Raw genomic sequence first — 26,254 nt, forward strand, 5'->3', positions numbered from 1 at the left:
AAACCACTGCAGTGCAGTACCTTTAATACCTATAGCAAGCTCTAATCTCTGTAATAAAATGTTATGGTCAACAGTATCAAAAGCTGCACTGAGGTCCAACAGGACAAGAACAGAGATGAGTCCACTGTCAGAGGCTCTAAGAAGATCATTGGTAACCTTCACTAATGCTGTTTCTGTACTGTGATGAATTCTGAAACCTGACTGAAACTCTTCAAATAAACCGTTCCTCTGCAGATGATCAGTTAGCTGTTTTACAACTACTCTTTCAAGAGTCTTTGAGAGAAAAGGAAGGTTGGAGATTGGCCTATAATTAGCTAAGACAGCTGGGTCAGTGATGGCTTTTTAAGTAGAGGTGTAATTACAGCCACCTTGAAGGTCTGTGGTACATAGCCAACTAATAAAGACTGATTGATCATTTTTAAGATTGAAGCATCAATAAATGGAAAGACTTCTTTGAACAGTCTAGTAGGAATGGGATCTAATAAACATGTTGCTGGTTTGGAGGAAGTAACTATTGAAGTTAACTCTGAAAGATCAACTGGAGCAAAAGAGTCTAAACAAATACCAGCAGTGCTGAAAGCAGCCGAACATGAAGAATAATCTTTGAGATGGTTATGAATAATTTTTTCTCTAATGTCTAAAATTTTATTTGTAAAGAAATCCATGAAGTCACTACTAGTTAACGTGAAAGGAATACTCGGCTCTACAGAGCTCTGACTCTTTGTCAGCCTGGCTACAGTGCTGAAAACAAACCTGGGGTTGTTCTTATTTTCTTCAACTAATGATGAATAGTAAGATGTCCTAGCTTTACGGAGGGCTTTTTTATAGAGCAATAAACTCTTTTTCCAGGCTAAATGAGCATCTTCTAATTTAGTGAGACGCCATTCCCTCTCCAGCTTTCGGGTTATCTGCTTTAAGCTGTGCGTTTGTGAATTATACCACGGAGTCAGGCACTTCTGATTTGAAGCTTTCCTTTTCAGAGGAGCCACAGTATCCAAAGTTATACGCAGTGAGGATGTAAAACTATTGACGAGATAATCGACCTCACTGGGAGCAGAGTTTAGGTAGCTGCTCTGCACTGTGTTGGCACTGAAGAGCATAACAATGAAGGAATTAGATCCTTAAACTTAGTTACAGCACTTTCAGAAAGACTTTTACTGTAATAAAACTTATTCCCCACTGCTGTGTAATCCAAACAACTGTTATTCTGTCTATGATGATGTCAGAGTGGGTCAGGCTGATTAAAGTGACTCGTCATGCTCCACACTGACACGTGCGATCCTCCATCATCGGATTAAAATGGAGGCTCCGCTCTTTATTTACCCGTTGCCATGGTGAATCCTGGTATCAGCGCTCCATTGATGATGGCTTTCTTTCCTTACTCATGTGCTGAATCAGGGTGATCATACTCAGGGTTGACTGAACTGACTCTGATCAGCTGTTCTGGAACGGGAAATTCAGAGTTGCCGATCTCAGAGTTGATCAACTCAGGGTCTGTTTTTTAAACTCAGAGTTTGTTGAACCTGCTTCCTGGAATAGGCCCATTGTGCTAGTGATTTCAACACTGGTTCTTCTGTCGCTTTTTACAATTCCTGGGAGCAGTCAATGTGGTTTGTTGAGTCTTTACTTCCTTTCAAGGTAGTTGGAACCCCTCTGAATCAGGTCTCCATTCAGCACATTCGTGTTTTAAGGCCAAGAAAATGAAAGCCAGACAGACAGCACATGAACAATGTTCTTCCACTGCAGCACAATGAGGAAGAAATAATGTCATTGGATGAGCTGAAGTTCAGTGCAATCATTAGATCATTGCTTCAGTTCATCTCAGCCAATCAAATAGTTTTGTGCTTCCACAGCAGCTCTGTCTCTGTCTCTGATCTTTACTGCTTCATTTCTCTGTTGTCTTTGTCATCAGTCCAATGACACAAGAATCAGAGGTTTAACAGTGTGTGGCTCCCTCTAGTGGATGTTGTGGAGTATTCTGTTGTCTTTGCTCCAAAGGTTTTTGTACAGAGTTTTGCTGTTTCCTGTCACTGTGGGCTGCACAGCACAGTAGTACACAGCAGAGTCAGACATTGCAGCAGAGATGATGCTCATCTTGATTTGGTTTCCCTCCACTTGAATCTTCAGTCCAGGAATTTTTTCTGCTAGTACTGATCCTGAATACGTGTGTGAGATCAGGAACTCTGGTGCTTTTCCTGGATATTGTCGATACCAAAAGAAATAATCTCCAGTTGTCACTTTGTAAGTGTAGGACAGAGTAACAGTGCTGCCTTCTAAACTGGACTCTTCTTTCTTTTCTGGGGTGAGTTGTTGACAGCTGATGCCTGAAAGAGGAGAAATAAACTTTAAACCATTTTACAAAACTCTGAAAACATAAACAAATTCATAGAACAGCACAGTAAATAAGTTTTTAACTTATTGTTATTGTTAGTATCTGTAGCAGTAAGAGTATTCAAAGCATTTCCAAACTGTTGGATAAATTGAGTATTTCTTGTCTTATTTGTAGCATACCTGTTAGGAGAGTGAGCATCAGTAGAGAAACTGTAGCAGAGTCCAGTGACAGCATTTTGGAGGAAATTTTTCTGATCTGTAAGCTGATCTCTGCTGAATATTTCAGTTTTTGTCTCTTCTGTAGTTCAGGAACAGCTCGGCTCCTCCCTGAGTCTCTGTGCCTCCTCTTTGATCTTCACGTCTCTGTTTCACTTCCTGCTGGTGAGCAGACCGACAGCAGCAGTTTGAAACCCTGTGAGGTCGGATGTTAACTGGAATTAAGAGGATGGATGGCTTTCTCTGTTGACAGATACAGGGATGTCATTTTTCCATTTCAATCCTGTTTTTGTGCGTTGATCATAAAACAGAAACTTTGTGCCAAATATTTTCTCAGATTATGTCAGCTGTGGGCCGAACATCATCAGACAGTTTAACAGATTTGATTTAACATGTAATAAACCAGCTGCTACATGTGGTAGAATATAAAGTAATGTTCAGACAACTATAAAATAAGAATAGATTATATGTTATTTCCTCATGAGGCTGTATGTCAATAAAAAGAAGATCACCCAGGATTGAACCCTGTGGTGCACCACAAAAATAACAGCTTGATGAGAAAACACAGAAACTTAGTTTTAAAACTCGAGAATAATAACAGTTAAATGTGACTCCAGGAGGCAGCTCTGAATTTAGATGCTGGAATCTAACTTTGGCATCTGTCAGTCAAAAGGTTAGAACTGAAAAACTTGTACATAGCTCTCTATATTTAAGCTGTATGTAAATTGAGAGATAGAGAAACAGAAAGACAGACATGATCCGATTACAAAGGAGGCGGGAAGAAATTCTTCCCGTACTTTCGGATGCGTCTGGCATTGACATTACGGGAGCCTGGACTGTAATAATCATGTAATAATAGTCATGGCCGGGGAGGAAAACGGGCGAGGAAGGACAAACACGTAGGACTCCAGAGATGGGTATAACTTAAAGGTATTTATTGGGACCGGACAAAAAGAAATACAAAACCTTTTGGGAGGAGGAGGAAGACGAAGGGAGCACAGGAAACACTGGAACACGGGGACACGTAGGTACACAACATCAATGACGCGACAAAGAACACATGGAAACTGAGGGCTTAAATAAACAATGGGTAATCAGGGGAAGAGGAAACAGCAGGGCACAGCAGGTGAGGCAAATGAAACTAATAACACAGAGGAAGCAAACTAAACACAGGGAAAATCACACTGGCAAAATAAAACAGGAAGTGATAAACCAAGGAACACGCAGACGAGTCACAACACGGGGAACAAGACAAACCTACTGGGAGGAGAAGCTCAGGAAATAAACTAAACACAAAACGCTGGGCAAACGGCCCAGGACGTGACAAATAAATTACCTCCTCACCTCTCAGCATCTGCTTTCTCTGGATCCACACTATTAGACATTATTATTATCATTATCATTATTTTTTCATTATTATTTCATCATGATTTCAAGTGCTGTAACAGAATTTCCCAATTATGGGATAATTAAAAGATTTCTCACCTCATCAAATTTACTGCTGATTAGAAAATTATTTAACACATTACCATCAGAGAAAGTGTGGTAGAAACGAGAGTTTCCTGAACCCATGTTGGTTTATTTATAATGCCAGAGAAAGATATGATCACAACACACTGATCGTTAAGGCAGATTATTCTTCATTTCCTGGAGGAAATCAAAGATCACCTGAAACCTGAAACTAGAACAAGTTGTGTAACAGTTGCACCAAAGCATCCTGTAGGTTTTTTTTTCTGTTTTGTTTTTGTTTTTTTCTATGAAGTCAAGCTCAGCTTTAAAAAATTCTTACTTTCTAACAGGTGGCATCAGGATTCATGTCATCACTCACACAAAGAAATACTGAATCATTATGAACCTTTATTTAAGCAGGAAGTGAAACTCTTGAGATGAAGAGTCTCTGAGAGTGTCCTGGGCCCAGATACACAAAAACCTTCAGCTTCATTCAGATTTCAGATGATTTGAATTTCAGGACCACTGACAGCGACAATGTTTCCTCCTGACTGTTGATGCTGATATAAAGTGTTGGTTTGTGGTTGATGTGGATTTGCTGCTCATGTGAATCCTCCCACAGTGTTTCATTAGCAGCTGTAACCACAGTGACTCTGATAAAACAGGAATTAGCAGAATCCATCTGATATGAAGCTGTGCTTTGAATACCACTTCCCTCCTCTTTGAAGAGTAGTCAGATATCTGTGTTCAGGTTTTTGTACAGCCTCTTCTACACTTTGTATCACTGTGTTTCTAGAGCACAGTAGTAGAGAGCTGTGTCTGCCAGGGTTAGAGCTTTAATGGTCAGTTTAGTTGATGTATCTGTTGTTTCTGATTCATATCGATTATCAGGAATATAATCATCACCACTCTTTGATTTTGCTCCTTTGTAAAGTATAAACTGAGGAGCCTGAAGGTCAGAATGATGTCTGTACCAGTTAAGCCAAACATCAGCTGCACTTGTCTCATAGCTACATGTAAGTGTGACAGTTTGTCCTTCTGTTTCAGTGACTTCATCTTGTTGAGGAGAGATTGTGTCTCCAACTGTTGGTCCTGGAAAAAGCAGATAAAATGAAGCCATCAGACTAACATTGTCCATGAGGCTGAGAGGAGAAGACAGTGGGAATCAGGAAAAGTAGGAAAGAAGTGAAAATCTACAATCCTCCAGACCAATGATTCATTCCTACCACAGGGTTCAGAACAGAGAAAGAAACGTTGCGTTCTGAGAAAGAGAAAAAAGTTCACCTATGAAGTGAGATGAAAACAAAAAGAGGTGCAGCAACATGTCTTTGGAGCTGCTGAAGCCAGACACACAGCACATGAACAATGTTCTTCCACTGCAGCAGGTTCATCCGGCTGGGCTTTGATTTCCTCCAACTTTTTGCTCTGCAGACAGAAATCATCTCATTGGTTGAGCTGGACTTTTGTGGGCGGGGCCTTTGGCTGATTTTGCAGCTCCAACATTGAAGTCAGTGAAACAGTCAAATATACAGAGATGATAAATAATAAACATGTTGAAGTGGCTCTTTATGCCCATGTCATTCAGATTTTCTTTGTTATTTGAAGATTCATATCTCAGGTGATAAAATGTGACTCAGCAGCTTTTTCACTGGGCTGCATTTAGAGAAACATGAAATGCTGCTTTGACTAAAAAGGAAAGGAGGTCCTGACATACAGGATTGATGAGCTGCTGGAATATGGTTATATTTCTGTTCTGCTCAACTTTGTTATCCCAAACTGCCAGTCAAGCATCTCATACAGCCAGCAGACACTGCTTGATATTGGTGTGAACTGCATAAACAGTTTATTTAATGACCTTCAATTTCCTCAGGAAATCCAAAGGATGCCATGGACGGCTGAATCAACTCCGCCAGGCAAATGGAATTGGTGCAGATGCCGAGAACAAAAATGAAAGCAGGGAAAGTGGGGCAGAGTACTGGCTAAAATAAAGCTAAAACCACACCAACCACCTGCTCCCAGCATTTTTCTTACTAACGTTAAACAAAATGGATGAACTGTGACTCTGGACTAAAACACAGATGTATCAGAGAATCTAACATCATGATTCCAACAGACACGTGGCTCAACACGAAGGAGGTGGACAGACACAGTTTGTTCAGTGGACAGAGTGGCAGAGGATTCCAGCAAGACCAGGGGAGGGGGACTGTGCATTTATATATATATATATATACATATATAAAGCATCTGGCAATATGGACCCTGAAAAGGATTAGCAGAAAAAAATGGATCATGTGTGTTTCTAACTGTTTGGGCCTCTGCTCCTACAGCTGCACTGGTCTGTGCCAAACACACACACACAGACACACACACAATGATTATCTCAAAGAGTTTCTGTGTTTTTACTCTGCAGACATATTTCGGGTTTAAATATTTCCTTTCAGAATTAATATCCCAAAAAAACCTTCATAAGAGATTCTCTGCAGACATTTTGACTTCAAAGGACCAAACCACTGAAGTTTAACAGTGTGTGTCTCCCTCTAGTGGATGTTGTGGAGTATTCTGTTGTCTTTGCTCCAAAGGTTTTTGTACAGAGTTTTGCTGTTTCCTGTCACTGTGGGCCTCAGAGCACAGTAGTACACAGCAGAGTCTGTCACTGCAGCAGAGGAGATCTGAAGATCCATTCCCTTTTTATCATCACTCACATGAAAACTTAGTCCAGAGACTGGATCTGACACCTTCATCCCTGTTCCTGTGTGTGAGATCAGGAACTCTGGTGGTTTTCCTGGATATTGTCGATACCAGTAGAAATAATCAGTGCCATCTGCAGCTCTGGAGTATTTGTAGGACAGAGTAACAGCGCTGCCTTCTACACTGATCACTTCTTTGTTGTTTGGAGTCAGTTCATCACAGCTGACACCTAAAGGAACAGAAACATGTTAATCCTTTTAAACATCATTAAAATTATTTTTAAAAACCCACAGATTGTAACATACCTGTTAGAATCATGATAATCAGTAAGGAAAGTTCATAACAGTCCAAAGACAACATGTTGATGGTTTGTGTGCTGATCTCTGATGAATGTGGAGGTTTCTCTCTCTTCTAGTTCAGGAACAGCTCAGCTCCTCCCTGAATCTCTCCTCCTCCTCTCTGATCTGGATTTGATCTTCTCTCAGTTCCTCCTGCTTTAAACACTAGTAGCAGCATTTTTCACTTTAGGGTGGGAGCTCATATTTCAGCTCTGTGCTGCTTCATTTCACAGATAATTATTGCTGGAAATACTTGTTCCATATTTTATAAGCTTTGCAATCACAGAAAATAATTTCTGCTGGTTTGCAATATTTTTCAAAGGTAAGAAAATAATTTCATTTATTCAATTAATAGAAGAGATTTGGATGCAGTTTAAAATACACGAAGGTTCAAAACACCACATCACTCAGGAAACATAATTTTTTCTTAAATCATATACTTTTATTGTCTCCATTTGGTTCCTCATTTATAAAATCATCACAGAAAAACACATACAGTACTAAGCATCGCCCTGACCTCAAACTTGTTGGATATGTTTTGCTAAACATTTATTTTATAAATATATTTTTTGGATGAGGGGTTGTTTGATGGTCTGGAACAAAAACAAACAAGCACAAAAAAAATAAATGAATTTTTAAAAAGTACATTTAATAATTGTGCCATTTTTCTTTATTTGTGATCAAATTTAAAAAGATCAAAAAACATTAAAAATATTTCCTGTATTTTTAATAATAAACTGATGCTCTGATCATAAAGTCTCTGGAGCTGAATGAGAACCTACACAGACATTCTGATCATCAAAGCTCATAAAATGCTTCAAAGCCATTTTTTTAGGAAGATACTTTGAAAGCTTGTGTCTACTTCATTTCACAGTTGAGAAAGAGAAGTAATTAAATATTTTTTTAATAGACAGTGGGTATAATAATATCAGTAGTTTTTTTTCATAATTGTATCTCATGAGTGATAATAATCTACACTTACACTCCTGCACATCCACCTTACGTGGCTGCTTAGGAGACGACTGGCCTCAGGTTTTCTCCAAAATTCCCCCCTAAAATCCACATTTTAGTTTTCACAGTTGGTTACAATTAAAACGTAAAGATTTTCAAATTCAGAATGAGTCAGAAAAGTCATTATTTTACTCAAAACCCGCTTGAGATCAGAGTGGCAGACTTCCAGGACTCACAGATGGCAGCGTGACGTGCCAACTCTGAATCTCGTGGGTTGTCATTAGTTAAATAAACAGTATTGAGTCTCTGAATGAATCTGAACGAATTTGAAGTGTGTGGCTCCCTCTAGTGGATGTTGTGGAGTATTCTGTTGTCTTTGCTCCAAAGGTTTTTGTACAGAGTTTTGCTGTTTCCTGTCACTGTGGGCCTCAGAGCACAGTAGTACACAGCAGAGTCTGTCACTGCAGCAGAGGAGATCTGAAGATCCAGTCGGGATCTTCCAGACAATTTCGTGGAGAACCTTGCAGCTGATTTCAGAGATGATGATGGTGTTGAAATATTCATCCCTGAGATGTGCAGGAGGAACTCTGGTGGTTTTCCTGGATATTGTCGATACCAGAAGAAATGATCATTAAGATCTGCATCACTGGAGTAAGTGTAGGACAGAGTCACAGTGGTGCCTTCTAAACTGGACTCTTCCTCCTTGACTGCAGTGAGTTGATCACAGCTGACACCTAAAGAGAGAAATGTTGATAAAGACGATGTTAAACTGTGAGCACCTGTTCCAGTGATTTCTAGCAAACAGATCCTTTAAAGACATTTCTTCTTCCTGCTTTAACCTACCTGTTAGTGGGATCAGAAACAAAGGAAACATGAGCCAGTAATGCAGTGACAGCATCTTCCACACACTATCTGTTCTGTATGCTTTAGATACTGAATGGATCTGACAGTGGGAGTCCTTTTCTGCTCTGTGACAGTGTTGCTCCTCCTTCAGCCTGTTCCTCCTCTCATATCACTGTATGTTAAAAACACCAAAACCACACCTCACTACATTTGACAGCTTTCAGCACAGACTCACAAACCTCTCAGTGCACTTTGTGCTTCATCTTCCAGTAAACAAAGATATGAAACACAATCATCTGCAGCACTGCTGAATCCATGCTGTGATTTCAATAAACTTTCAGACAGTTTAGTTTATTCCTCACTCTTTATTATTTTTATTTTTTGATTCCTTTTTGTAATCATGGTGTCCTGCTGTTGAATCCTCATACAGTCTGTGATCAGACTCTGTCCTACTTTATCCTGGAGGCCAGTTTTTATGCATTTTATTTGATTCTTTATCCACCAATCAGAGTAGCCCAGTGAGCCTTAAATTTCCTAATAATGTCAGCAGCTGTGTTCTCTGGATCACCAGGCTGAAGGGCTGATGCTCTTATAAACTAGATTCATTATTGTCTCCCTTTTCTCCTCAGAAGACTCTCCACATCTCTCTTTCACAAGCTACACTTCCACAATAAAGTCCACGGCTTCATTCTGTTTCACCTTTGTTTCAACTCCAGAAGCTTTGGACACTCTGCAAAATGTAAACAAAAGCAATATAACATAGAAAATATATCAAATATTTAAACTGAGACATTTTATTATTTCATGAAAATATGAGCTCATTACATTTCTGGAATGGTTAACCCACCAATGAGCACAAGTTCTTTAATCAAATATAAATTTAATGAAATATGATTATTGCTGCTATTCATGAATTTACAAATTCATTGTTTTACAAAAAAAAAGCTGAAAAAATAGCAGCGTGTGATATTTTTGTTTAAGAAGTCAAATTATTCACTTCATTCCTGAACAGGGAAAAATTATTTTAGTACTTGAATGTAATCTGATTGATTTCTGAGTTCTCAGTGTGCCGGCTCAGATTTGTGTATATTATATTCGGTCTGCTATTTACCTGATGATTAACAGTATAATTCTTAGTTTTAAGCACTGAATGTTTTCTATGTTCTGTTATGAATTAAATATTAAATATGCGTTTATAAGATCTGCAAGTCAATACATTCTGTTTTAATTACATTTTCCACAGCATCCAACTTTTTTGGAGATGAGGTTTCAGGATTTCTAGGATCCGGGATCACTCCGTTATCCGTTATCATGGATGGATGGATGGATGGATGGATGGTTATCACTCCGAGATGTTCAAACCTGAAGAAAATGGAACAGAACTGAGCCGCCCTGCTTCGCGGATCTTCAGCGTGTAACACCGGGCGGATGTAAACAAAGAAACGCCGGAAGCTTCAGTGTGAGTGAGCAGGAAGTGGTCGTGTTGTGGTGTCTGAGCTGAGTCTCTGAGCTGTTGGAGTAACAATGCCTTCAGTTCAGTATCTGAGAGAGTTTATCAACGAGCGGCTAACTGCTGCTGCTGAAGAAATATTCACAGAGTTTGAAAAAACGATCGTCCAGTACGAGGAAGAGATCGACCGTCAGCGCAGACTGCTGGATATCACCTGGAAACCTGAGATAAAGCTGCACAGGACAGGTGAGGCTGGCGTGAGATGACGGTCGCCCCCCTCCTCATCAGCTGTGCGGGGGACAGAAATAATGTGCAGCAACCATGCTGTAACGCGGACACTTAAGATGAGATTGGAGTTGTTTTGCTGTCTGAAGTAAAATGAGAATATTTACATGTTCATTCAGTGTTATTGAGTTAGATTCAATTGTAAGAAGAAAGGCCCCCTCTGCCAGCTCTAAGGGTTTATATGTCAGGACATAATAATAATAATAATAATAATATGCTCCATACCAGGTTCTAAAATTATTTCATTGCAACTCCAACTGATCTGCAACACGTGGCAGCATTTAACATAAAATAAAGCAATATGGAGAAGCGGTGTGTGTGTAAAACTAACTGAGGATTTATGCTTCAGCCTGCAAACCGCTGTGGACCCTCCAGCATGACCTGCGCTGTAACCTGACCTCCCCACACACTGCAGCTGCACAGCTGCTGTGATCGGCCAGCTACTGTTTCACTGCAGTTTTTGAATTTATCACTGTAAAACCCTACGACACGACCGCCCGCTGATCAGCGGATAACGCAGCAGCACGAGCAGCGACATCGGGCTCTGAAGAGGGAAACAGAGTAACTGAACCACACCACACAGGTGGGAAGTGTATGAAGCATTTGTGTACTCTGTGGTCGAGGCTCTACATAGATTCAGTATTGAAGTATAAATTGAGCTTCATGGAGTTACACAGCCCGACAGGGATGTTTCTGCGCGTAGGTCAGTGAGAGCCAGCCTGGGTTACAGCATAGAGGCAGAAGCACACAGACAGTGCTGCACTGGTCTTAACTCTCCGTTTCACTTCAGCTCTTGAATGTTAGAACATCTGTCTCCTCTGAGGCAGCCCAAAGAACCAACAACAGTACAAGAGCTGTTCCACCTACACACGACACAGCTGACAGTATAAAACTTTAGACACTGGCCTGCAAAACCGTACACAGGACCAAAGTCCACCTTGACGGTGTCTTCAGGATCACATGATGTGGTCCTGTTAGCTTCCCTGAGTGAGAGCCAGTGCTTATGGTAACATTTGATACCAAAATTCTGAAAATGCAACAGTAATGTTTTTTTTTTGTTCTGTACTTTAAGTGGAGTAGACAGCACATGTAGTGAGTAGTATTATTTATAAAAAAATGATACTCTGTTTCAAATCAATACTATAAATTACTTACTAGTAATTATAAATTACTATAAATTACTTACTAGTAATTATAAATTACTATAAATTAGATCAGATAGGCAGGCACACTGCCCCTCCCCTCAATAACAGCCGAACGCATAAAAGGCAGCAAAACAAACTTAGTGACGCTTCGTAAAGACTGACTCCCCGGTCTTTATGAGGAATTTCAAACTGGTGGCAGTCTACCTTTACAGGTATTTAATCAGCAGTGAAAATGTAGTGCTGAGTCAGCAGAAGCACAGGAACTAAACAGGACTGCAGCTTTTGTTTAAAAACAGCCGTGCCTCTTAATTTTGTCATTTCTCTCCTCGTAGTATCAACATTAGTGCTGAGTATCAAGTATTTTTGGGGGGGTATCTGTAAGTTAGCACCTCTAAGTCTGGGGTTGTGGTCCTCTCCTTGGAGAGGTTATTAGGCATGTGAAACAGGGAGGAGACCCTGTGGCAGACCCACGAGGAAGAGTGAGTTTTGGGCCTCTGTGCTTAAAAAGCAGTGGATGTTGGATAGGTGGATTCCGGTGGTTCTGTGGGGTTCTGTGTTTGCAGCAGTCAGCAGCAGAGCTGACACAACTCAGGGAACAATGGAACAAATATTCCATTATTGTTCCATTTTATCTGGAAAGCCATTGAGATCAAGCCTGAGCTTTTGAGTTTGATTTTCTTTAAGTGGCATACTTGTGCTGTAGAGTTTAGCAGTTTAAAGTTGTATGTATTTTATCAGATGTCTTTTTGTGTGGTTGCATTAACAACTTTTTTCTTCTGTCATTCCAGAGGAACATGTCGGTGAGGAGGTGGAGGAGGAGGTTCTCACTGAGCAGCAGCTCTGTAACCAGGAGAAGAGCTCCAGTCTGGAACCGGAGGAACCAGAACCTCAACAGATAAAAGAGGAACAGGAGGAACTCTGCAGCAGTCAGGAGGGACAGCAGCTTGTACCAAAGGAGGAGACCGATACCTTTATGGTGACTGCTGCTGCTTATGAGGAAAGAGACCACAGTGAACCAGAACCAGACAGGGAGCAGCTCCTGTCTCACAGCTCTGCTGGAGCTGAGAGCCAAAATCAGGAAGGAAGCAAGTTTGAAGATCCAGGATCAACCAGAAATACAGAGTCAAAGTTAAAAAGACATCATAAAAACAGAGGTTACAGTAACAATGCAGAAGACTCTCCCATGTCAGAGAGTCACTGTAACACTGACACTGGTAAAAATTCCATAAAATGTGATGTTTGTGGAAAGGTCTTTAAGAAAAAGTCCCAAATGAATGAACATCACAGAGTCCACACAGGTGAGAAACCATATTCATGCCAGACATGTGGGAAAACTTTTACTCGAAGGCGTAGTTTGTTGGTTCATATAAGAATCCACACAGGTGAGAAGCCGTATTCTTGCCAAGTTTGTGGGAAATGTTTTACGGAAAGGAACAGTTTGTTGGTCCACATGCGAGTCCACACAGGTGAGAAGCCGTATTCTTGTAAAACATGTGGTAAAAATTTTACCCAAAGAAGTAATTTGTTGGTCCACATGCGAGTCCACACAGGTCAGAAGCCGTATTATTGTAAAACATGTGGTAAAAGTTTCCTGGGCAGCGAGCAGTTGACAGTTCACTTGAAAAACCATGCAGCTGAGAAGCCGTATCACTGTAAAACCTGCGGGAAAATGTTCCGAAGTCATTGTCATTTGTTGGTTCACATGAGGGTTCACACAGGTGAGAAGCCCTATCTTTGTAAAACATGTGGGAAACGTTTTACTCAGAGGGGAAACTTGTTGGTCCATATGAGGACCCACACAGGTGAGAAGTCGTAGTAGAGTGAAAAACTGGTAGAGAAAAACTATCAGCGACTCCAAGCTCAAAAAAAAACATCCAAGAACACCTGAAGCTTCAGAGTAAAGCTTTTGGATTTAAGTCACCTTTAGACTGATTCAGCTCCAAGCATTTCAGTGTATTACATGTCACAATGTAAGACACATTCATCTCTGTTTTCCATTCTGTCAGACTGGATGTGTTGAAGCGTTTGTGTTTTTCAGTGAAAACATGGTTAATTTCTCAGAAATGTGTTGCAGTTATGATTTTTTTTTTTTTTTAAACCCGTCACTTTAAAAGGCTCTGAGGTGAATATTAATTTAATTTTTGCTCTGTAACATTAGATGTGCGGCACTTACTTTAAACACTGGGATTACTGAGACACTTGGAAGGAAAGATTACTTATTATCTCCATGTGTGCGCTGTAGAATATTCAGATATCATCAACAGCCTCCATGAGTTGCTTTATTTTTACTCTTTCTGTTCCAGAAAACAAGTTTAGTGAAAACTCTCAGTTTATAAAATCTGATACGAAGGTTAACTTAAACTCTGAGTTAATTTCTGTGGTAACAGACGCTCTGAACCTAATCAGCTCATTGGCAGGTTTTTATCAACAAACTCTGGCTCCTCCCCCTCCTGCTACACCTGGACCAGCTGATACTCCATTTCATGTCAGAGTACATTAATCAGAATAAATGTACCTCTTTACAATGACTGAATTCTTTATTGTATTTAACCTGAGCACTTTTATAATCTGTCATCTGATCAGTGGACGTCACCTGTCGGCCGCTTCCTCTGAAACATTTACTGTGCAAAAAGCTGTAGGCACAAAAAACACAGATCAGTGATCAGCCATTTATGGTGTTGTTACTGTTCGGTGATGGTTTGTATAAGATTGAGATGATGATTTGAGTGAAGATTAGTCTGAAAGAACTTTTTTCTGTTGTCTTTGTCATCAGTCCAATGACACAAGAATCAGAGGTTTAACAGTGTGTGTCTCCCTCTAGTGGATGTTGTGGAGTATTCTGTTGTCTTTGCTCCAAAGGTTTTTGTACAGAGTTTTGCTGTTTCCTGTCACTGTGGGCCTCAGAGCACAGTAGTACACAGCAGAGTCAGACAGCTGAAGCTTCTGGATCTTCAGAGGAACTGATCTGATGACAGAATCCAGTGTGGATGAAAATCTCTCCTTGAACTCGTCTGCTGTGTTTCCTTCATCCCCACTAACACGGAACAGAATGAATTTGGGGCTGTTGTTTCCATCCTGTTTGTACCAGAAGAGATTATTACTGGTAGTACTGCTGTTATACAGACAGTCAAGTGTTACTGTGTCTCCTTCAGCAGCAGTCTTGTCTCCTTTTGGTTGCAGCACGTTGTCTTTTTGTGCTCTGCATTCTGTAAAACACCAACAAACAGCATCAGTGTGCTGTTAAAGAATCATGTCAGTGTTGGATTGATATCAAAGAAACAGAGTTGTGTTCATACCAAGGCACACAGCAGCCAGCAGCACTGAGATGAACAGAGGCGTCATATCTGCAGTGTAGAGTAACTGTGAGCTACAGCAAGTAGAAAGAAGCTGTGATCTCTCTGTTTAGTCTTCATCAACACTAAGTTGGTGGATTAGAAGGAGGAGCCTGATCACAGTGAAGGACTCATTCACAGCCCTGTGTTACTCCCCCTGCTGATCTAAAGGCTTCTGTTGCTGCAATACATGAATGAACTGTCCCAGCTGTCATAGGGCACGAGGCAGGGTAAACCCTGGAGAGGTAGCCACAGCAGAACACTCTGCATATTTGATATGGCAGATTTTTATGCTGCATGCCCTTCCTGAAGAGACCCCAAAGGGATTTGCATCTTATCCTGGTCTCTAGCCAGCCAGGGACCAGTTTTTTTTTTTTTTTTTTTTAAATATATATTCTGTTTACTGCTTTGGTTGCTGAAACTCAGGAATTTCCCCCCTTTTGAAATTCATAATCCTTATATCCTTATCTTTGCCACTAACAGGTCCACTACATCACATTTTAGTCTGTGTGTACGATCACAGACAGGACAGTGATGGTGGATGTTAATCTGAACAATATCTATTTTTGGAATATCCTGCAAAACTTGATCATCTGTCAGTGTTTCAGCTTTTACTTGGTAATAATATTCGGTTGATTCAAAGAACCTGCAAAGAACCTATCAAACATGAGAAGGTTTAACAGTGTGTGGCTCCCTCTAGTGGATGTTGTGGAGTATTCTGTTGTCTTTGCTCCAAAGGTTTTTGTACAGAGTTTTGCTGTTTCCTGTCACTGTGGGCCTCACAGCACAGTAGTACACAGCAGAGTCTGTCACTGCAGCAGAGGAGATCTGCAGATCCATTCCTGTTTTATCATCACTCACGTGAAAAGACAGTTCTGGGACTGGAGCTAATATTTTCTCTCCTGTCCCTGTGTGAGAGATCAGGAACTCCGGTGGTTTTCCTGGATATTGTCGATACCAGAAGAAGGAATCTCTGCCATCAGCAGCTTTGGAGTATTTGTAGGACAGAGTAACAGCGCTGCCTTCTACACTGATCACTTCTTTGTTGTTTGGAGTCAGTTCATCACAGCTGACACCTAAAGGAACAAAAGCATGTTTAATACTTTTATACATCATAACAATTAAAATGTATTTCGTAACACACCTATAGTAACGTACCTGTCAGACTCATGATAATCAGTAAAGAAAGTCCATAACAGTCCAAAGACAACATGTTGAATGAAGGTAAAGTTGATGGTTTGTGTGCTGAACTCTGATGAATGTGGAGGTTTCTCTCTCTTCTAGTTCAGGAACAGCTCAGCTCCTCCCTGAATCTCTCCTCCTCCTCTCTGATCTGGATTTGATCTTCTCTCAGTTCCTCCTGCTTTACACACTAGTAGCCAGTGATGTCAGTAACCCGTTACTTAGTAACATGTTACTCTACTCTGACTACTTTTTTTCCCTGAGACGCTTTCTTCTTGCGTCTCAGGGAGTGACGTCTGGCCGATAAGACAATTAAGTAACATTTTCAGCATGAGGACAATAATAGCACAGCGACACAAACAAAAACAATGGAGGGAGGACAGAGATGCACGTTTTCTAGCTGGAAATACAGGCACTTTTTTGAGTTTGTGTCAGCTGAAGATGACAATATCAAGGTTAGCTGTGCTCTCTGTGCTGGCGACAAAGTGCTATCTAGCTTCAGAAACACTGTGTCGGATTTGAAGAAACATTTGGAGTCGCAGCACGGCGCAGTCACACTTCCAGAGCGAGTCCCACCGGGTGGATCGAAGCAGATTATTGTATAGTCATTTTTATTTATTTATTTAATTTATTTATTTTTGGGCCAAAAAGTGATCCCAATGTTTCTATGTGCTTTTATATGTGATGTCTTTGTTTATATCGGTAAATAGAGTGCAGTCAGCATGATTTATGAAGGGCTCATAAATAAAAATGAAGAAATAACTTGTTTTTCACAAATCGTTACGAGTTTATGTGTTTTTATACCTATATTATAATCAGTCCTGTGTCCTTTTTGGCCACTTTAAATATTTTTATAGAACTGTGATGTTATATATGTTGTGATTTCTGCAACATATATAACATCACAGTTCTATAAAAATATTTGAAGTGTGATGTTATATATGTTGTGATTTCTGCAACCTTCTGAGACAGATTTCTGTTTAAAAAGGCATTTTTAAAGTCAATGACAGGTTTTATCTTGATAAAAAATAAACATATAAAAGTCACTGAGTGCAGCTTCTACCTTGTGATAGAAATGCTGTTTCTCTCTCAAAATGACCTGATATCATTCATGAGAGATATGTTTGACATGTTTCACAGATTATAGGTCAACAAGTCATTTGCAGCCATTTAAATACAGACAATCATTTTTTGGCAAATACAGAAAATCGCTTCTGAATGTTGAATGTAACTAAGAAAGTAACTTGTGATCTAGCTTAGTTATTTTTAAAATTAAGTAATCGGTAAGGTAACTAAGTTACTTTTTCAAGGAGTAATCAGATTACTCTTTCAAGGTAACTATGCCATTACTGCTATTAGGAGCATTTTTCACTTTAAGGTGGGAGCTCGTTTTTCAGCTCTGTGCTGCTTCAGTCCACAGATAATTCATGCTGGAAATATGCAGGTGGCATCAGGATTCATGTCATCACTCACACCAAGAAATACTGAATCATTATGAACCTTTATTTAAGCAGGAACAGAAATTCTTAAGGTGAAGAGTCTCTGAGAGTGTCCTGGGCCCAGATACACAAAAACCTTTGGCTTCATTCAGATTTCAGATGATTTGCATTTCAGAACCACTGACAGCGATGATGTTTCCTCCTGACTGTTGATGCTGATATAAAGTGTTGATTTGTGGTTGATGTGGATTTGCTGCTCATGTGAATCCTCCCACAGTGTTTCATTAGCAGCTGTAACCACAGTGACTCTGATAAAACAGGAATCAGCAGAATCATCTGATATGAAGCTGTGCTTTGAATACCACTTCCCTCCTCTTTGAAGAGTAGTCAGATATCTGTGTTCAGGTTTTTGTACAGCCTCTTCTACACTTTGTATCACTGTGTTTCTAGAGCACAGTAGTAGAGAGCTGTGTCTGCCAGGGTTAGAGCTTTAATGGTCAGAGTAGTTGATGAAGCTGATGTTTGAGATTCATATCGTTTATCAGGAATATAATCACTACTGCCTCCTTTTCCATCTTTCCAGAGTATAAACTGAGGAGCCTGAAGCTCAGAATGATGTCTGTACCAGTAAAGCGTAACAGCACCTGCAGGTGTCTCATAGCTACATGTGAGTGTGACAGTTTGTCCTTCTATTTTAGTGACTTCAGCTTGTTGAGGAGAGATTGTGTCTCCAGCTGTTGGTCCTGGACAAAGAAAGAAGAAAAGTAGTGAAATGCAGTCTGTATATCTGCTTAATGCAGCAGCTTCAACTAAACTTTAATCCCTGTTCTTAAACTCACCTATAATGTGAGATAGAAGCAAAAAGAGGTGCAGCAACATGTCTTTGGAGTTATTAAAGCCAGACAGACAGCACATGAACAATGTTCTTCCACTGCAGCACAATGAGGAAGAAATAATGTCATTGGAGGAGCTGAAGTTCAGTGGGCGGGGCCAGTTACCTCTTGACATCATTGCTTCAGTTCATCTCAGCTAATCAAATAGTTTTGTGCTTCCACAGCAGCTCTGTCTCTGTCTCTGATCTTTACTGCTTCATTTGTCTGTTGTCTTTGTCATCAGTCCAATGACACAAGAATCAGAGGTTTAACAGTGTGTGGCTCCCTCTAGTGGATGTTGTGGAGTATTCTGTTGTCTTTGCTCCAAAGGTTTTTGTACAGAGTTTTGCTGTTTCCTGTCACTGTGGGCCTCAGAGCACAGTAGTACACAGCAGAGTCTGTCACTGCAGCAGAGGAGATCTGAAGATCCATTTGTGTTTTATCGTCACTCACATGAAAACTTAGTCCAGAGACTGGATCTGACAGTTTAGCTCCTGTTCCTGTGTGAGTGATCAGGAACTCTGGTGGTTTTCCTGGATATTGTCGATACCAGAAGAAGGAATCTCTGCCATCAGCAGCTTTGGAGTATTTGTAGGACAGAGTAACAGCGCTGCCTTCTACACTGATCACTTCTTTGTTGTTTGGAGTCAGTTCATCACAGCTGACACCTAAAGGAACAGAAATACATTTAATACTTTTAAACATCATCACAATTATTTAAAAAAATACACAGATTGTAACATACCTGTTAGAATCATGATAATCAGTAAAGGAAGTTCATAATGATCCAAAGACAACATGTTGAATGAAGGTAAAGTTGATGGTTTGTGTGCTGATCTCTGATGAATGTGGAGGTTTCTCTCTCTTCTAGTTCAGGAACAGCTCAGCTCCTCCCTGAATCTCTCCTCCTCCTCTCTGATCTGGATTTGATCTTCTCTCAGTTCCTCCTGCTTTAAACACTAGTAGCAGCATTTTTCACTTTAGGGTGGGAGCTCATATTTCAGCTCTGTGCTGCTTCATTTCACAGATAATTATTGCTGGAAATACTTGTTCCATATTTTATGAACTTTGCAATCACAGAAAATAATTTCTGCTGGTTTACAATATTTTTTAAAGGTAAGAAAATAAATTCATTTATTCAATTAATAGAAGAGATTTGGATGCTGTTTAAAATACATGAAGACAGACTGAATTGAATAGCTAAGTATTTAAATCATATATCTAATAAAAGTTATTGTCTCCATTTGGTTCCTCATTTATAAAATCATCACAGAAAAACACATACAGTACTAAGCATCGCCCTGACCTCAAACTTGTTGGATATGTTTTGCTAAACATTCATTTATAAATATATGTTTTGGACGTGGGGTTATTTGATGGTCTGGAACAAAAACAAGCAAAAAAAAAAAGAAGTACATTTAATAATTGTGCCATTTTTCTTTATTTGTGATCAAATTGAAAAAGATGAGAAATCATTTCTGTATTTTTAATAATAAACTGATGCTCTGATCATAAAGTCTCTGGAGCTGAATGAGAACCTACACAGACATTCTGATCATCAAAGCTCATAAAATGCTTCAAAGCCATTTTTTAGGAAGATACTTTGAAAGCTTGTGTCTACTTCATTTCATAGTTGAACTAAAAGAGAAGTAATTGAAAAGTCTTTAACAGACAGCAGGTTTAATTGTATCAATAATAGTATCAGTAGTTTTTTCATAACTGCATGAGTGATAATAATCAGCACTCACAGTCCTGCACATCCACCTTACCATGGCTGCTTAGGAGAGAACTGGCCTCAGGTTTTCTCCAAAATCCCCCTAAAATCCACATTTTGGTTCTCAAAGTTGGTTACAATTAAGACGTAAAGATCTTCAAATTCAGAATGAGTCAGAAAGTCATTATTTTACTCACAACCCGCTTGAGGTCACAGTGGCAGGCCAGCGCCAGACTTCCAGGACTCAGAGATGGTGGCGTTACCTGCCAATTCAGAATCTTCTGCCAATGAAAGTCTTAGTGGACCAACATTTGAACTGTCCTGGAGAATTATAGTGAAATATAAATATATAAAGATCGGAGACAGAGACAGAGCTGCTGTGGAAGCACAGAAGAAATAAAAAATTAAATGTCAAGGGAATCTGGTCCACCAAACTACATTGGGTTTTATTATAAAAATGGATCCAATCCAAGATGGTTTCTGTCTGCAGAAGTGAATATGAATATAGAGTATGTCATCCCAATTTAATCTTAGCCATGGTAACAGCGTGCACCCTATTTTTTTAAGAACCTCTGGCAATATTCAAGGGGTTATATGGGGAGGGAGGAACACAAATTCTTACTGAACACTGACAATATTTCTCTGGCTTCCAGTAATCATCACACAGCAGCTTCTGAGATCTCTTATGTGATTTATTCATTTTTTGAATGAATGAATTGGTCAGAGGCCGTGTCACTTTCAAATTTTTGCCCTCCAGCCATCAGAGTCATGGAGGTAGAAATTGATTGTGTCAGGTCTGACATGACATGGATTAAATTAATACCAGGATTAGAAAAAAAAATATGTAAACTAATATTTCTCCTCTTAGTCAAGCTATTCAATCTACCTTGGTAGATTGAATAGCCAATGGTAGATTGGTAGGCCCAAATGCATACAGTATCTCTATGTTAGGATCACTTTGGTTAAGATGATCATCTCTCCCAAAATTACAAAGTCTTGAATAATCAGGCCGCATCTTAAACCTCATAGTCCTGTATCACCCCAACAGAGCACTTCACTCTCAGCCTGCTGGCTTACTTGTGGTTCCTAGGACACTTAAGAGTAGAATGGGAGGCAGAGCCTTCAGCTTTCAGGCCCCTCTTCTGTGGAACCAGCTCCCAGTTTGAATACGGGTGACAGACACCCTCTCTATTTTTAAGATTAGGCTTAAAACTTTCCTTTTTGATCAAGCTTATAGTTAGGGCTGGATCAGGTGACCCTGAACCATCCCTTAGTTACGCTGTACTAAACCTAGGCTGTTGGGGGGGTCCCATTATTACATTGGGTGTTTCTTCTTTATTCACCTCTTTCACTCTTTATTCACCCTACTCTGCATTTAATCATTAGTTATTGTTAATCTCTGACTCTCTTCCTCAGTGTGTCTTTTGTCCTGTCTCTCTCCCCTCAGCCCCAAATGGGTGCAGCAGATGACCCCCCCCCCTCCCTGAGCCTGTTTCTGCTGGAGGTTTCTTCCTGTTAAAAGGGAGTTTTTCCTTCCCACTGTGGCCAAGTGCTGCTCATAGGGGGTCATTTTGATTGTTGGGTTTTCTCTGTAATATTGTAGGGTCTTTACCTTACAATGTAAAACACCTTGAGGCAACACTTGTTATGATTTGGTGCTGTTTAAATGACACTGAATTGGATTCATTTGAATCAGCAGTAACATCTGCTGAAAATGTGGGAAAGAAGTAGACACTGTAGTGCATATTTGTTTTTTTTTCTGTGGGTGTTACTCTGGGAAACAGCAATATCTTTCTTGAATCAGCTGTTTTACTAATGGGTCAGATTAAAAGAAGAGGTTATGGGTCTACTTGGCTACAATAAATCGGTTTAAAATAATTTTGTGATACTGGAAGTCCACCAGCCTATGTCATTTTAGGATTTAACCAATGCCAAAAATGATTGAGTGACATGATGAGTGACATACCATAAAAAGGAAATTAAGATATTTTTGACCAAATTTGGAGCTACGTTCTAACTAAGAACTACGAACTGAGAACAATATAACCTCAAGAATCTCCAAATGAGAAAATAAACAAAACCAGAAAGTCTAAAACTCAAAACAATGGGCAACAAGCCCAGAGCCATGACAACTTTAATTGATTATTTTTCTTTTTTTTCATTTTACTTTGTTTTGAAAAGTAGAGCAGCAATCACTTTAGAATATGGTAATATTATCCTGCTACTATGGAAAACCATCAATAAAATTAAATAAAATTAAAATTAATAAGAATTTAGTCTGTATCCTAAGTAAGCACAGAGATTTAACAGTGTGTGTCTCCCTCTAGTGGATGTTGTGGAGTATTCTGTTGTCTTTGCTCCAAAGGTTTTTGTACAGAGTTTTGCTGTTTCCTGTGACTGTGGGCCTCAGAGCACAGTAGTACACAGCAGAGTCAGACAGCTGAAGCTTCTGGATCTTCAGAGGAACTGACTTCTCTTTGAGTGTAGCAGTAAATCTGCTCTCCTCAGAGTTTTCATGTTCTGTTGATCCAGTGAAGCGTCGTAGTATAAACTTTGGGAAACTACCTTCTTCTTGTTTGTACCAGAACAAATATGTAGTAAATGTATCAGATGTTTCAAATGTACATCCAAGTGTAACTGTGTCTCCTTCAGCAGCAGTCACATCTCCTGCTGGCTGCATCACTTTGTCTTCTCCTTTACACTCTGAGGAAGAACAGAACATGCAGAGGAAGAGATGAATCAATAAAGATGATTGATTAAAGGAGAACAATCAGCAGCTTTAAAGAGTTCTATTACATGTAGAATAGACGTCATTTTCACTGATCATTGTCACTTTGAAGCAGATCAGCTGTTTTTACAAGCTAACAAATGGCAGCAGAAATGATCTGCTCTGATTTTCTCTGTAATGAACATTCAAAGCTCTTCATGTGTAGCTCAGTAATGTGTTCAGCTGTTTGCAGAGGAAACATGTTGATCTTTGTATCTTACCAAAGAAAAGAGCAGCAAGAATAATCCACAGCCAATGTTCCATCTGTACAACAAGGTTGAAATCAGCAGGAGAAACTAGCTGATGTTCAACATTCAGTCTGAGAATTGTTCTCTTCACAGCAGCACTTATTATTGACACAATGGTTGAACACAGTGCAGAAGGAGGGCACCGCCTACTTGGTGATGTCACCCTCTGGTGGAGCAGCTTGTGTTTTCCTGTCACCGTGGGCTTCACAGCACAGTCGTACACAGCAGAGACTCTCCCTGCAGCAGAGGGGATCTGAAAATCTACTCGTCTTTGATCATCAACCACTTTGACAGTCTGAAGTTTTTTTTTTATTTTATGTTCCCAGGTGAAAGATGATGCTGCAATATTATCAAGAAAAGAGAAATATGATAGACAGATAACTCAACACCAGTGGCTACAGTGACCACCAACTGGTGAACTTCGAGGATGTCATCTCTTCATCTTTCTTTATTTTACTCAAAGATAGATTTCTCACACTTATATAGTGTAGTGGTAACATTACTGTCTTTGGAACAATAGGTGCACAGTGCAAAAGGAATGCACCGCCTACTTGATAATATCGCCGTATGTCTCCTCTGTGAGCTGGAGTTTCACTGATTTGACTGAATTGACTGAATTGATTATTTTTCTTTTTTTTCATTTTACTTTGTTTTGAAAAGTAGAGCAGCAATCACTTTAGAATATGGTAATATTATCCTGCTACTATGGAAAACCATCAATAAAATTAAATAAAATTAAAATTAATAAGAATTTAGTCTGTATCCTAAGTAAGCACAGAGATTTAACAGTGTGTGGCTCCCTCTAGTGGATGTTGTGGAGTATTCTGTTGTCTTTGCTCCAAAGGTTTTTGTACAGAGTTTTGCTGTTTCCTGTCACTGTGGGCCTCAGAGCACAGTAGTACACAGCAGAGTCAGACAGCTGAAGCTTCTGGATCTTCAGAGGAACTGATCTTGAGGTAGAATCCAGTGTGGATGAAAATCTGTTCTTGAACTCCTCTGGTGTGATTCCTTCATCCCCGCTAACACGGCTCAGGATGAATTTGGGGCTAATGTTTGCATCCTGTTTGTACCAGAAGAGATAATTATTGGTTCCACTGGTTTCATACTGACAGTCAAGTGTTACTGTGTCTCCTTCAGCAGCAGTCTCGTCTCCTTTTGGTTGCAGCACGTTGTCTTTTTGTGCTCTGCATTCTGTAAAACACCAACAAACAGCATCAGTGTGCTGTTAAAGAATCATGTCAGTGTTGGATTGATATCAAAGAAACAGAGTTGTGTTCATACCAAGGCACACAGCAGCCAGCAGCACTGAGATGAACAGAGGCGTCATATCTGCAGTGTAGAGTAACTGTGAGCTACAGCAAGTAGAAAGAAGCTGTGATCTCTCTGTTTAGTCTTCATCAACACTAAGTTGGTGGATTAGAAGGAGGAGCCTGATCACAGTGAAGGACTCATTCACAGCCCTGTGTTACTCCCCCTGCTGACAGCTTTACACTCAGCACATCTTTGTGCTGCTCTGCTTTCCTTGAAGAACTTATATATATGGCCCTATTCCAGGAAGCAGGTTCAACAAACTTAATTGTTAGTCTGATTAGAGAAAGAAATAAACCATCATTGTGGTACCTATACAGGGTTTACCATGGGTTGGACAACACTAGGCCCTGACAGGATTCAAAGCTACTGACTAAAGAAACTAACTGCTCACCATGAGTGCCTGGCAGCACAAATAAACCAACTGCTAATGGATAAGATGGTGTAGGCTGGATGGTCCTGATCCCCAAGGATCCCCAAAAAGGACCGGTCCCATCCAACTACTGTCCAATAACCTCCCTCAGCACGACATGGAAGCTCCTATCAGGCATCATACCAGCTAAAATGAACAGGCACATGGCTCAAATACATGAGCAGTTATTGATGTGTGCAAACAACAGTTTGTCCATAACAAACACCATGTTCTAACATAAGGATTTCCATAAGTGCATGTAGCACCAGGACACCCTAGGTCACAGGTGCATGATCAATTTTGTAATTATATCATCAGATCTGTGGTCGTATGTTCTGGACATTCCATCAGGACAGACCTGGCACGCCTAAACGTATAGTGAGGGTGTGTTGGAAATGCCCAGCAGAGGCCCAAGTCCATGTGATCTGGGACTTAGGAGGCAGTTGGCAGGTACCAGCAGGCTAAGTGGAACATGACTTGAGTGGTGGCTGAAGCTGAAGGTGTGGGAGGAGTTGGGTGAGACTGTGGGAAAAGACTTTTGGAGTGCCTCAAAATGATTCTGGCAAACCATCAGTCAAGTCAGGAGTGGAAAGCAGGCCTCTGCTCACACAGTGTATAGTGTGGGTGGGTGACTTCAACTGAGGATATAGTTGGATGGTAGAAGGAATATTTTGAGTGCCTCCTTAATGCCACTGACATGTCTTCTGTAAAGGAAGCAGATTCTGGAAACAATGGGGATAACTTGCCCATCACTGGGGGGGGTTATAAAACTTCTTGGTGGCAGGAACCCTGGGCTGGATGAGATTCGTCCTGAGTTCCTGCAGGCTCTGGATGTTGTAGGGCTGTCTTGGTTGATATACTTTTGCAACATCATATGGAGATTTGGGGTGGTGCCACTGGATTGGCAGACTGGGATGGTGGTTTGCATCTTCAAGAAGGTCTCTGCCAGGGTGCTGGAAAAGAGAATCCATGCATTAGTTGAACCTCGGATTCAGGAGGAACAATGCAATTTTCGGCATTCCACACTGGACCAGCTCTTTATCCTCTCAAGGATATCTGAGTGTGTGTGGGAGTTTGCCCATCCAGTATACCTGTGTTTTGTGGACCTGAAGATGAACAACACATGTGCTAATATATGAACAAGACTCTTTAGGGTTAGGATTCACGAGTGCTTCGGCAAACTTCGAGTAGCATGAGTCACAGTCGATCTTTTTTTGTGTTTTTGCCATTTTATAATTGAGTGTTGTGTCCAGCAGCAATCCAACCTCGTCATCAGTCCACACA

General features: G+C 40.2%; 1 protein-coding gene and 5 gene segments (V, D, J or C); 1 reads left to right on the forward strand and 5 right to left on the reverse strand.

Moving 5' to 3' along the window:
- Positions 1-1,833: 1,833 nt before the first annotated feature.
- LOC115795268 (T cell receptor alpha variable 3-like) lies at positions 1,834-2,571 on the reverse strand. The segment is given in 2 exon segments: positions 1,834-2,324; positions 2,512-2,571. Coding segments are annotated over 2 exon segments (423 nt in total).
- Positions 2,572-6,629: 4,058 nt separating this feature from the next.
- Positions 6,630-7,055, reverse strand: LOC115795278 (T cell receptor alpha variable 26-2-like; the record flags this gene model as incomplete). The annotated part of the segment is given in 2 exon segments: positions 6,630-6,913; positions 6,990-7,055. Coding segments are annotated over 2 exon segments (339 nt in total), but the record flags the coding sequence as incomplete, so codon positions are not given.
- Positions 7,056-10,267: 3,212 nt separating this feature from the next.
- Positions 10,268-13,889, forward strand: LOC115795235 (zinc finger protein 664-like). The gene is made up of 2 exons (XM_030751064.1): positions 10,268-10,512; positions 12,485-13,889. The coding sequence occupies exons 1-2, from the start codon at positions 10,341-10,343 to the stop codon at positions 13,510-13,512; spliced, it is 1,200 nt and encodes a 399-aa protein (XP_030606924.1). The 5' UTR covers positions 10,268-10,340; the 3' UTR covers positions 13,513-13,889.
- A 573-nt stretch (positions 13,890-14,462) lies between these two features.
- Positions 14,463-15,134, reverse strand: LOC115795262 (T cell receptor alpha variable 38-2/delta variable 8-like). The segment is given in 2 exon segments: positions 14,463-14,902; positions 14,993-15,134. Coding segments are annotated over 2 exon segments (435 nt in total).
- A 531-nt stretch (positions 15,135-15,665) lies between these two features.
- On the reverse strand, positions 15,666-16,251 carry LOC115795526 (T cell receptor alpha variable 9-2-like). The segment is given in 3 exon segments: positions 15,666-15,674; positions 15,815-16,104; positions 16,187-16,251. Coding segments are annotated over 3 exon segments (354 nt in total).
- A 7,792-nt stretch (positions 16,252-24,043) lies between these two features.
- On the reverse strand, positions 24,044-24,673 carry LOC115795256 (T cell receptor alpha variable 19-like). The segment is given in 2 exon segments: positions 24,044-24,441; positions 24,532-24,673. Coding segments are annotated over 2 exon segments (435 nt in total).
- Positions 24,674-26,254: the final 1,581 nt, after the last annotated feature.

The sequence above is a fragment of the Archocentrus centrarchus genome, chromosome 17 (genome assembly GCF_007364275.1).
Source record: "Archocentrus centrarchus isolate MPI-CPG fArcCen1 chromosome 17, fArcCen1, whole genome shotgun sequence".
Taxonomy (NCBI): domain Eukaryota; kingdom Metazoa; phylum Chordata; class Actinopteri; order Cichliformes; family Cichlidae; genus Archocentrus; species Archocentrus centrarchus.